The sequence below is a fragment of the Seriola aureovittata genome, chromosome 14 (genome assembly GCF_021018895.1).
Source record: "Seriola aureovittata isolate HTS-2021-v1 ecotype China chromosome 14, ASM2101889v1, whole genome shotgun sequence".
NCBI lineage: Eukaryota > Metazoa > Chordata > Actinopteri > Carangiformes > Carangidae > Seriola > Seriola aureovittata.
Genome location: NC_079377.1, coordinates 9,478,103 through 9,490,841, shown reverse-complemented (window position 1 = coordinate 9,490,841; position 12,739 = coordinate 9,478,103). Strand labels below are relative to the sequence as shown.

Here is a 12,739-nt window from a genome sequence, read left to right as displayed (position 1 = left end):
TAACCCCTGCGGCTCACAGAAAAATAGACATTTGGTGTTCTACCTTTTGGTTTTGTGACTGACAGCCTTGATTATGAAACATGAACTTGACCAAGCACTGACTCAGTGCTGGAACCCTACCCCTCCATTTAACCAGGAATGTGTGAGTCAAACATACAGAGATATGATTTATGCGATAACACAATGTCAAAATGAACCGTGCTTATTGTTGAAGGTGAACAAAAACGCAGTATCTCCTGTGGTAAACAAATATTGTAGTAGACAGCAGAGCCTTTTAGATTCAGCTGATAACTGTGTGTACATGGAGGCCTTGTAGAATAAGTCTGGTTTACTCCAAGTGTTACGAGATACCGTTCATGCCTGATATATACTCAGATTTATGACATTTTAGTGTAAACAGTCCATTTTTATTAAAGTATGGGCTCTTCCACATTATGCTGATCCTGTTCAATAATCAACATCTTACATACCAGTGTAGCTGTGATAGATGCACCTTGAGAGGCTTGGGTTTCAACAACAAATCCAGCGTGCCATGTATCAGACCCCGACAATGAGGCTCCCATGTGTGAACTGGAGAGAGGTCAGTATATAACACTTTGTTAATAAATATTAAGTACTCAGTACTTGGTTGTAGCTGGTTGTGTGGATAAAATCTTGAAACTTTGTATCATTTAAATTCAATTTATCAACACAGAAAATTAAACAGAAAGATAACTGTATAACTTCAAAGTAATAGCTGACCACAAAATGCTTTCATAATGAACATAATAGTATAACTTCAATTGTAGGGAGGGGTACGACAGGTGGTGGCAGGCATTTTTTAATGTGGGAACTCACATGTCTATGCCTGGGTTGGTCTTGAACTGCTCTAGTCTAAATCTACTATGTTCATACCTCTCTAATAGAACCGTCTCTGTTTTCATAGCAAATGCATGTTCCTCTGTTGCCTACTTTAACTGTGGTGGTCCTGAAAGCTCTATCCTTGGCCCACTGCAAATATTGCATAGATTGCCATGAAGATTTGTACACAGATTCATGGTCCCCACATGATGAATCCGATTGACTTCGGTGAGCTGCTTACTTTTCCACTAGTACCACCATGAGGTTGACACTGGTTTTGAGTGAAATATCTATTCAACTATCAGATGTTGAATAGATATTTCCCCTTAGGATGAATTTTAGGCCGATCCCTCAACTTTACATATAATTTGTCCTGTACTTTGGTTTATGACAAAATATCATCAAAACTAATGACATTCACATCAGCCTCAGTCTTACTTTGTGTTAGTGCTAATTACATACATATTATACATTAAGATGGTGAAAAGGGAAAAAAATTTATAGGGGTTAGGATTACCTACCTTTTAAACTTCAGGATATTCGCATGGCTTTTGTAAACATGCTGATGTTAGCTTTTGGCCACTTGCATGGCTGTAGACACTTGTAATGTAATAATTTGTATTTGTGGTGAATAGATCTACTGAACAGTCCCTGTTAAAGTACTTTAGTTCTGCAGTGACAAAACATTTTTTTTTATTTACAAGGGAAAGTATGTGTTCATCTATTGTTCCAACTTGTGTCAGGGCTTTTGAGGCGCTGATAAGGAAAGAGTAGGAGGAGGAAGAAGAGGAAAAAGGAAGTGCAGCAGCTGTAGAATCCATTTCTGGATGCATCATTTGACACAGAGGCAGAGGAAGTCTTAGCAGTTCTCAAGGAGGTGAGATCAGGCTTGCCTACAGAGATAATGAAGGTGGAATTAAGAGAATGACGAATTAGCACACTTTCAAATGAGTGCTGCATTAAAGTTGGAGTGGACGGATGACTGTCTTGACACATAGTCCATAAATTCATAAACTACCTGTGATTCAGCTGCGATTCTGAAATTCTTGGATATAATTTAAAAACTAGAGGAGAACTAGAGGAGAAATTTTAAATTTATTTTACATTTGGGATTATTTTATATTTAGAATGAGTGAGAGACGACCCTTATCATTAGAGGAAAGACAGGCTCCTCTATATTTGTCACTTGGAGAGGCCATGACAAATTCCACAGATGACTGTATTCCCACAACATCTTGTGTCTCTTAGAGATACTGTACACCTTTCAGTCGCTGGGCTTGATGGCAGTGATCACTCTGCAGTTTTGTTAGAGGAGGCCAGAGATCGTCACCTCACTGGTCGAGAAAGGAACAGGCATAAACACACAGGTGAGACAAAAGCACAGCAGTAAAAACAACATGCTCTTGTCAGTGTGGAATGTATAGACACACAGCAGCATGAAGACGTGGAATGGTCACAGGTTGTGTTTGAGGGGCATGTGGATGGGCACCTCTTCTTTAACCTGTATCTAGAGGCCATGTAGGGGCGGTGCACACTTTGCTGCAACGGGATACTGACCTCAGTTCACACACTGAGTGTACTACTCAGCAGCAGGTGTTCATTTGTGTCTGCTTTGACTGCCATCTTGCTTGTTGACAGTGTTTGTGTGTTTAGAGTGTATTTGTTCTGTGTATCTGTGGATTATGTGAATCAGGTCTCTATTTTCTCTATTTTTAAATCTCCTTCAGATGCATTTTGTCCTTCTGTCTATGCGCATACATGTATACGTGAAAGCTTGTGTGTACCTTTGCATTGTGGGAGCAATTACATTAGCTTGTATACTTGTATGTGCCTGTCATCACAAGTGGAAGATCGCAAGTCGCAACAGGTGTGGCAATTCTTTAACATAGTCGTAACCTGAGCTTCAGTGGCTCCATCATTAGAATGAGAAAATGTGAGGACAGCCGTAGAAAATGCAGAGTGATGCCTTTAGTGACCTGAGAGATACACAACCAGTTCTGACCCCACCTAGACTCTTGTTGTTTGAAGCACTCCATGAGACAATGTTTAGTTTCATCCTTTCAAAGAGTAAATTTACATAGACTACAGGGAGAATAGCTGTCCAGGATTATGTCATGACTGTTGCAAAAGATGAAAAACAGGCAACAGGCAACCGTGATTTACATTTTTGCAGCGTTGTCATGCTTACATCAACTTGCCTGATTACTTTCCAGCTCTATTGTATTGTATCCTGTTGCACATCCTGCAGCTGCAGCACGTACTGGAACGTCCTGCATTGAGTCAAGGACACACATCCCTGGGCAGACATCCTATTCCCCCCAATATATCTTAGATGCAAAGACACAACAATGTTGTTTTCCCTCAGCCTAAAGGGAGCAGTGGAGCAACTTAAACGATAATAGGATCCGCCACACCAAAGTGAGCTAGCAAACATCTGTAATTAATGATATCATAATCAATATAGGAAAAAAGTGCTTGACATTAAAGCGATGTCACTGCATTATTTCCGGGTCAACCCTGTGGTTTAGCTGCAAAAGAAGCCTACATACAGTACCTGACACTTGCTTGTCAGTGCCAAGCGGACTTCCTTTCATACTTCCAGTGACCTTTCAGGTTGTACCGTTTACTTTTGTGGTTTATGTCCTGCCTGTGGTTAGATTGTTCGTGGCACTGAAGATGCATTGGCATAACAAGCTGCTGAACTACTAAACCGTGCCAATTTAGCTCTCATGGCATGTGGAGGCACTTTATGCTTCTTTGTATAATGCAATATACAGTAGATTACAAGGAAACACCCAGTTTGAGATGTCCTTGTTCAGATGCTGTCCTGGAATGTGGCAGAATTTAAGAGATCAAGAAGGATAACAGGTCAGAAGTATGATGTTACATGAGCGTGAACTCAGTCTGTTTCTCACCTCAAGCTTCAAACACAAACATCGTCATGTTCTAACGAAAGTTTAAATAACACTGTACTTTGTTCAGCTGCTGCTTTATTTGGCTGTAGATATCCTTTTCTTTTGGAGTTTTCTAACAAGGCTCTAACAAGTCGACACGAAAGACTCTATCCGAGGGTATTTGGACAGCGCCTTTAATTTTCACCCTCACAGTCTCAGTCCCTACAAACCGACCCAGGCTTACAATGTAGATAAAGAAGGGTGGGGGAATCAAATTAACTAAAATCTCTATGGTTTTCTGAAATACACACAACTAATTGTGTATATTCTTTTGTTTCCTTCTTAAATCCAACACGAATATTGAATTGAAACTGTTGGACTGAGTTTTTAATTATAGACTGGTGGAAGTCAACTCAAATTTATTTCTCACAAGCTGTCAGCAGTTTATTAGTTTTCTTTATGAGGGTACTTGAGGATAGTATGTTCCTCTTTCAACTCTTATTTAGCCCGAACTAAGTTCAGGTTGGACTGCATTGAGATGCTCTGCCTGATCATGATATCCAAACAGCGCCACTCCCTGGACAGCTTACTCACAGCATTTTATTCTGTTGAGATCATCCGGCCTGAGGCCAGCAGCCTTGCAACATAATTTTGGCAGCTACTGTAAAAATCAGAGATGATAAGTATGGTGTTGATTTGTCTTTTTTTTTTAAAAAAACATCTCGTAAAATATCTCTGAGAACAGTTTTATCTTTGCAGATTCTGGATTTTGGACCACCACAGTTCTGCTGATAAAAAAAAAAAATCCCCTTAAAAAGGCAATGGATCTGTGAGGAATGCAGACACATAAGTGGTCTGGCCAACTATGTGCACAGTTGAAGATTTCAGTGAATCACTTACAAGTGAATGTGCAGGGATGGCAAAGCCATGATCACCAAAACTGTGTTAACACAAATTTTTTATTATTTTTTAACAACACTGTATTTAGTATTAATTTTAACTTGCTCACGCGATAAATAGTAGTCAATGGAGATCCCGCCATCATGGGTTAAATACTCTGGTTGGAGTGAGCTAAATTAACATACAAAGGATTTAGTTGGAATGTTGTGACCATAGATTAATGGACGTGGACTTTGGACTTTTCAATGTCTTAATGGTAAAAACTCAATTCTTCAATAGCTTACTACTGAAAGAGACAATAAAACATTGATAACATCTGAACAAAGATCATTTTTTTCATTGCTTAACTTTTATAGGAGTTACACAACAATTCGCTGCCAACTTGCAAACATAGGATAAGTACTATTCTGTAATTGATTGTGACTTCTTACCTTTTTGCAGACCATGAACAATCTAGAGGAATGTGTGTTTTTTATTTTACCACAGGAGTTGGAGGCTTATTGTCATATTATACTGTTCGGTGTACACAGTAACATACATACTAAGAATATGTATAAGGAAGTTAACTTTTATCCTTTTTGTTTGAATGTGTAGTAGAATATAATGTGGACATCGATTTATTCATTATTAATCAATCGTTATGAGGCGCTGTATTTCGGAGCTACAACGTAGTTACAATATATTTACCAGAGAAGAAGACTTTCAACGAATGACGTCTTGCTGGTACTCCTACGACAGACGCAGGCCCCGCCCCCACTTTCTCCCCGCGCTGTGTCATCAAAGATTGTTTATACTGAAGAAGATGAATCACCTTGTCGTGAGAAATGAGTCGCTAAAACAAAACGTTTTATATGCCACAATACATTAGCCTACATAAAAACATAAACTTTGTGCGATTTCTGTTTGTAGTGGGTAGTGAAGCAATTCTCTACCAATTCTCAATAATGCCCATGCAGCAGATGTTGGGAAAGTGAATGACAGAAACAATGGCTTCCGTACTCTGATACTCCGAGTAAGTGAGACCTCTTTAGTTTCTCCTCTCTGGTCCCATGCACGCTTCGTTTCTTATGCCGTGCTACATTTTAGCCTAAATATACATACACCTCTTTATCCACGTGTATGTGTATTCACAGCTAATACTTGCTGTTTAACTACTCTGAAACTAGGTCAGCAGCGCTGTGAACATGGCGGGAGTTATCCGGAGGCTCGACGAGACTGTTGTCAACCGGATAGCTGCGGGAGAAGTTATCCAGCGTCCTGCCAATGCCGTCAAAGAAATGATTGAAAACTGGTAACTGACTTGCCACATGATAATCAATTCTGATTAAGTTAGCTAATGTTACATATTCGACTATTGGCTTAAATAACCAGCATTGAAACCAATGAAAGTGACAACATATGGCAGGAACCACCATTGTTTACATCACATTTGTGTCAAAGCCGCTTAACGACACCTGTAGCATAGTAACAGTCCAGTGACACTTCAAGATGACCGGAAGTCATCTTAAAATGTAATTTTGCTGTATAATAACTACAAATTGTGCTTTACAATGTCACAGTTTAGATGCCAAGTCCACCAACATCCAGGTGACAGTGAAAGACGGCGGACTGAAGCTCCTTCAGATTCAGGACAACGGCACTGGCATCAGGGTGGGTGACGTGACACGGGCGTCCACATGAGGGGAGCAGAGGTCAAGAGCGTGGCTGCAAACATGTATTCAAATGGAGTATGGCCTCTCACCATGTCTGATTGTTTATCATCTGACAAAAGGATTACACTCACCCAGCATTTTATTAGGAACACCTGTACACCTTCTTATTCATGCAATTATCCAATCAGCCAATCACGTGACAGCAGTGCAGCATAATGCAGATACAGGGCAGGAGCTTTAGTTGATGTTCACATCAAACATAAGGAGGGTAAAGTATGATCTCAGTGACTTTGACAGTTGCACGATTGTTGGTGCCGGATGGGCTGGTTTGAGTATTTCAGATGAAACTGCTCTTCTCCTGAGATTTTCACACAGTCAAATACAAAAACAAAAAAGCTATAATAACTCAGATGACCTCTCTCAACAACTGTGGTCTGCTGTTGTAGCCCATCTGCCTCAAGATTCTGGATAGGTGAAAATTGGAAAAACAAAATAGCCTGGTCTGATGAATCTGGATTTCTGCTGAGGCAGCAAATGGTAAGATCAGAATTTCGCATCAACAGCATGAATCCATGGATCCAAACTGCCTTGTATCAACAGTCCAAGCTGATAGTGGTGGTGTAATGGTGTGGGGAATGTTTTCTTGGCGCACTTGAGTCCTTAATACCAATCAACCATGGTTTGAATGCCACAGTCTATCTGAGTATTGTGCATCCCAGTGTGCATTCCTTTATGGCCACAATTAACCATCTTTTAATGGCTGCTTCTAGCGTGATAATGCACCATGTCACAAAACAAAAGTTGTCTCAAACTGGTTTCATGAAAATGACATTGAGTTCAGTGTACTTAAATGACCTCCCCAGCACCAGATGTGAATCCAGTGAAGCACCTTTGGGATGTGGTAGAACTTGAGATTAGCAGCTTGAAACATGACGTGATGCAGTCATGTCAACATGGACCAGAATCTTAAAGGAATGTGTCCAACGTCTTGTGTAATCCATGCCACAAAGAGCTGAGGCTGTTTTGAGAGCAAAATGAAGCCTTACCCAGTATTAGTATGGTGTTCCTAATAAAGTGCCTGTTCAGTGTAAAGCTGTCAGTTCATACTAAACCAGTTGATTCCTGACATAGCTTTCTTTCACTGATGCAGAAAGAAGATATGGAAATTGTTTGTGAGCGTTTTACCACCAGCAAACTCCAGACTTTTGAGGACCTCTCAGCCATTGCAACCTATGGATTTAGAGGAGAGGTGAGCCGCACTGCTAGCTTTGAGCCTATCAGCCTTTTGGGTATTAAACCCTGCCATACATTTTGTTGTCCATCACATTTGTTGACTCTTCTTGGTTGCAGGCCCTTGCTAGTGTAAGCCACGTTGCACATGTGACCATAACGACCAAGACAGCTGATGCTAAATGCGCCTACAGGTATGAAGACATTTTAAATCACGGTTCACTCATCTGCTTTCTTGCCTCTTTGAAGATAACATGTATAAAGATAGTGGATCTCTTCTATTTTATCATGCAGAGCCAGCTACAGCGATAGCAAGCTGAAAGGTCCCCCTAAACCATGTGCTGGCAACCAGGGAACACAGATTCTTGTGAGTCCATTGAACACAACACCTCTTACAGATTGAAGTTCATAGATTCTCAGAGACCTCCAATAGTTAGCTTTCCTCGTCTGCAGGTGGAGGACCTCTTCTATAATGTGTCCACCAGGAGGAAAGCTTTAAAGAGCCCCAGTGACGAGTACTCCAGGATTGTAGAAGTGGTCAGCAGGTCTGGGCTTCATCCTTTGTGTGTCGTAATTCCTGCTTTTGTTGGTGAATGTCATAGTGTTTGGATTTTTTTTCTGTATTTAATGTTACCATGCTGTTTTGAAGGTACGCCATACACAATTCAGGAAAAAGTTTCTCTGTCAAAAAGGTGAGATGTCCTCTTTTTTTTCTTTGATTGATCAGATTAAACTAAAAAAATATATATAAAAAAAAAGTTCTTTGTTAAAAGGCACTATTATTAATGGTCTGTTTTTACAACTCTTCTTTTCCTTTTCCAGCAAGGAGAGACTGTGGCAGACGTGAGGACTCTACCCAACGCGAGTGTAGTGGATAACATTCGAGCAGTGTTTGGCAATGCAGTCAGCAGGTATTAATCAACTGAGAAAGAAAGAAAGATCTGCTTTGATGCTCTCTGCAGTTATGCGATCTCTTATCATCTTAACACTGACTGCATGACTGACTCTGCGCTATGTTCCCAGGGAGCTGATCGAAGTTGGCTGTGAGGATCAGAAGCTTGCTTATAAGATGAAAGGCTACATTTCAAATGCAAACTACTCAGTCAAGAAATGCATCCTGGTCCTCTTCATCAACCGTACGTATTCTGGAAAAGTTACTGGAAATCTACCTCACCGGTGAAGATAAGTTAATCTTGTTAGCCCTTTTGTTAAATGGAGATTGTGATGTGTGACGTCTCAGATCGTCTGGTGGAGTCGAGCGCTTTGAAGAAAGCGATCGAGACAGTTTACGCTGCATACCTTCCCAAGAACACACACCCTTTTCTTTACCTCAGGTAACTAAATGTGCATTTGTTTTCTAGAATGGATTCTGTCATGGTTGAATTCATTTTATATTCACTGATGCTGTCTGATCACCGCAGCTTAGAGATCGCCTCGCAGAATGTAGACGTGAACGTTCACCCCACAAAACATGAGGTGCATTTCTTGCATGAAGACAGTGTCATCGAGAGTGTTCAGAAGCACATCGAGAGCAAACTGCTGGGCTCCAACTCCTCACGCACGTATTTCACCCAAGTACGATATGACTTAATCACTGTTTCTGTAAATTCGCACCGGCACTGTTACAACAGTAATTGATAAGCTGTCCATGTTTTCACATCCACATTTTCTTTTTTTTGCCAAACATCCATTCCTCCCAGATTTGTTTTGTGTTTTTTTTTTTTTTTTCTTTTTCCTTGAAGATACAAAAACTTCCGGGTGTAATAGTGTATTAGGACACATACTCTGTGTGTTTGTGCAGACGTTGCTGCCAGGGCTCTCAGTCTCAGGTGGCACTGAGGTCAAGTCCTCCAGCGCCACGGCAGATTCTACTGAGAGAGTCTACGCACATCAGATGGTGAGGACCGACTGTCGCACTCAGAAGCTGGACGCCTTCCTCCAGCCGAAAGAGAAGCCGCCGCCTGACCCCGAACCAGCTGGTCCCAGCAGGAAAGAGGCTGAGACCAAAACCGCCCAACCCGACAGCGTAGAGATGGTTGAGACTGATGATGCTGATATGCTGGAGGCCTTGGCTCAGCAGGAGGCAGAGATGCCAGAAGGCGAGGAAGAAAATGGCATCAGTGCTTTTGATGTTCCAAGGTGATTAACTTCTTTCATAACTGGATCATTCATCAGTTTGGGCGGGTCAGTATTCAGCAGAGGATTAAACACTCAGTCAGAGCCAACATGAGTAATTCAGATGTGATTTTTTTTTTTTTTTTTGCAAGCCAGATCAGGACAGTTCTTGATAGATGATTGATCCCATTGCGTGAGGCTTCAGTCTGAATAGCGGCAAATGAGTTGAGTAAGAGAGCAGGAAGAGTAATGCAAACGTAAAATGAATCATCCCTCTCTGGCTCAATCAGTAACAGATATCAGCTTGTTTACCTGCTACTGACCTGAATTTTCAGGTTGACAGATGGTAGGTGCATGTGTTGACTGGTTTTTTAAGCTCCACCATATAATTGTCATTGTCATTATTATTATTATTATTATTATTGTTATTATTATTATTATTATTATTAGTAGTAGTAGTAGGATTATGAGTATCGTTATTATCTTTTTGAAAGGTGTTACTTACAGTGATGAACCCACATAGTATTATCTCTCTCTACAGCTCTGGAGGTTTTTTTTTCCTCTTTAAGCATATTGTTTTGTTTTACAGCAAAAACATTTCCTCTAAGGTTTGGTCTCAGTGCTCTCAGTAATCCAGTTTTCTGCAAAAAAGTGTGGATAAATCCAGAGTACACCCCCTGCCCAGCACAAAAGAGCAGAGAGGCAACATTAGGGACCAGCAGGTGAAGAAAAGTCAAATATTCAGCAGCTTAAGACCCAGATATTTTCTTCAGTAGTTGGTAGAAACCTAAAGGAGAGGGTAATTATTAACAACTCTAAATGAATGCTGATGTTGCTCTGTGTCTGCTGGATGTGTACATTGGTAATTTCTTGCTAACTAAGTCATTACAACTTAGAAGATGACCTCATGCCAAGGTTATAATCATCAAAAAGTGGTTTCCCACTGCCCCCATGTGGCCAAAAAAGTAATTAATGCAGTGTAATCTCTGATGAAAATGTGTAAACATGTTCACAGCCTGTTAAGTCTTAAATGTGTCCCATTGAGTTATTGTCTTGAGAATACAAGTGTCTGTAAACATGCAGAGTGTGCTGTATCCAGATGGTGACAGCTGTGTGTGTGTGTGTGTGTTATTGTGAGCCAGGAAGCGTTCGAGGAAAGAACAGCAGGAGGAAAAAGAAGAAGAGGAGGACCTGACGGCTGCAGACGTGCCCAAGAGACGATTCATAAAACTGACCAGCATCAAAGAGCTGAGAGCTGAGATCACTGAGAATTCACACAAAGGTAAACAAAACATGATATCGTCTTCTATTCCAGCTAAACAATTCAAATTAGATCAAATGTTACTTTTCGACACAATTTTGCTCTTTTCAGTTTGTATATATTTTCTTCAGGTCTTCAAGAAATGCTGCAGAACCACTCGTTTGTTGGCTGCGTCAATCCCCAGTGGACTCTGATTCAACATCACACCAAACTGTATCTGCTCAACACCACCAAACTCAGGTCAGAGTCAGGACACACATGGCTCATTTCCTGTGTTTTTAGCCTGCTGCTTTATGTCTCATTTCCTTCTTTTGGTTCCAGCCAGGAGCTTTTTTACCAAATACTGACTTACGACTTTGGGAACTTCGGTGTACTGAGGCTATCTGTGAGTAAAGTCTAGATTGTGAGTGAGTAGAAGATATTGTGCAGCATGTGTGATTTTAATGATTGTGTGCATTCAGACTCCAGCTCCGCTCTATGATCTGGCCATGTTGGCTCTGGAATGCGAGGAGAGTGGCTGGACAGAAGAGGACGGACCCAAAGAAGGCCTGGCTCAGTACATAGTGGACTTCTTGAAGAAGAAAGCCGAGATGCTAGAGGACTACTTCTCCATGGAGATAGACCAGGTCAGGCTCTGGGTTTATTTCTGCGCTGACCCTACATGCTGCCCGAGTTTGCCTGCTACTTCACAATAGGCCATGTTGTAAAATTGAGCCTCATTCATTGTAGGAAGGAAACTTAACAGGACTGCCACTGCTGCTCGACAAGTACACTCCTATCATGGAAGGTCTCCCCATGTTCATCCTGCGCCTGGCCACTGAGGTGAAGTCCTTGTTAGTCTCTCTTCATTTATGACAACACTCTGGAAACACAAACTGTATCTGAAGACTTTTGCTCGGTGGTGTTGTGCAGGTGAACTGGGACAACGAGAAGGAGTGCTTCAGAGACTTCAGTAAGGAGTGCAGCATGTTCTACTCCATCAGGAAGCAGTACATCCTGGAGGCTGAGCCGGGAGAGGAGCAGGTGTCATTGTTGACCGCATTTTTCTACCATTCCTTACACGATACATGAATGACAAAAAAAAAATCAAAAAAACTTAATAAACAACTGTGATGTGTTTTGGAATATTTGTTTCAGGGTGGTGAGTCGAACTCGTGGCGTTGGAAAGTGGAGCACATCATCTTCAAAGCCTTCCGAACCCTCTTCAGTCCTCCCAAGAACTTCAGTGAGGACGGCACAGTGCTGCAGATCGCCAACTTGCCTGATCTCTATAAAGTGTTTGAGAGGTGCTGAATCTGATGATCAAATGTGACTTAAAAAAAAAAATCAACCCTACATGCTGCTCTTTGTATACTTGATGTAACAGTTGTGCTGTAAATAAATTCTTCGTATGAAACAAAACTTCAGATGTTTATTTTTATGTGTGGAAAAACCATATACCACGATTTATAAAAGGGTCCGCTCTCTCACAGGAAACCGTTGTGCTGAATGGCCTATTTAAAAGGGCCAAGCCTTCACATGGTTTTCTAAAAGTAAGACTTGGGACATGCAGCCAGGAAAAATAGAACTGAGTCATGAGTCCCATAACGATACCTAAAATGTGCCAGCACACAAGCTTAATTTATTACTTCTACATCTCCCCTGTCACTCAGAGATGTGTGCAGTAAGGAGGGATCAGTGTGAGGTAAAGTAAAACCTCCACTACCAAATACTTCATGGACAATTACAGGTTTACATCAACTGTATTTGAGTATGGAAAGTTGAGTGAGAGATGGAAAACCTTTGTAGAAGAAATGTACCTAACTGTGCCTCTGTCTTTATTCCAGTCACAATAACTAATCTGGAAG

At 41.1% G+C, this 12,739-nt stretch overlaps 1 protein-coding gene across 2 annotated transcripts; it reads left to right on the top strand.

Annotated features, from left to right (window-relative positions):
• Window positions 1-5,665: 5,665 nt before the first annotated feature.
• mlh1 (mutL homolog 1, colon cancer, nonpolyposis type 2 (E. coli)) lies at window positions 5,666-12,293 on the top strand. 2 transcript variants are annotated; one of them, XM_056395137.1, is made up of 19 exons: window positions 5,667-5,925; window positions 6,194-6,284; window positions 7,437-7,535; window positions 7,637-7,710; window positions 7,811-7,883; window positions 7,970-8,061; window positions 8,166-8,208; window positions 8,339-8,427; window positions 8,540-8,652; window positions 8,757-8,850; window positions 8,938-9,091; window positions 9,318-9,655; window positions 10,774-10,913; window positions 11,024-11,132; window positions 11,214-11,277; window positions 11,354-11,518; window positions 11,622-11,714; window positions 11,805-11,915; window positions 12,030-12,293. In XM_056395137.1, exons 1-19 carry the CDS (start codon window positions 5,819-5,821, stop codon window positions 12,183-12,185), a joined length of 2,205 nt encoding a protein of 734 aa, XP_056251112.1. In that variant the 5' UTR covers window positions 5,667-5,818; the 3' UTR covers window positions 12,186-12,293. The 2 variants fall into 2 exon arrangements, with proteins under 2 accessions (XP_056251111.1, XP_056251112.1); XM_056395136.1 differs by having other exon boundaries at window positions 5,666-5,925; window positions 11,024-11,277.
• The last annotated feature ends 446 nt before the right edge of the window (window positions 12,294-12,739 follow it).

Coding starts and splice junctions, on each gene's coding strand:
- mlh1 (XM_056395136.1), top strand. CDS start 5,819: ATGGCGGGAGTTATCCGGAGGCTCGACGAGACTGTTGTCAACCGGATA. Junction 8,062..8,165: donor ATTGTAGAAGTGGTCAGCAG/GTCTGGGCTTCA, acceptor GCTGTTTTGAAG/GTACGCCATACACAATTCAG. Junction 9,656..10,773: donor AGTGCTTTTGATGTTCCAAG/GTGATTAACTTC, acceptor ATTGTGAGCCAG/GAAGCGTTCGAGGAAAGAAC.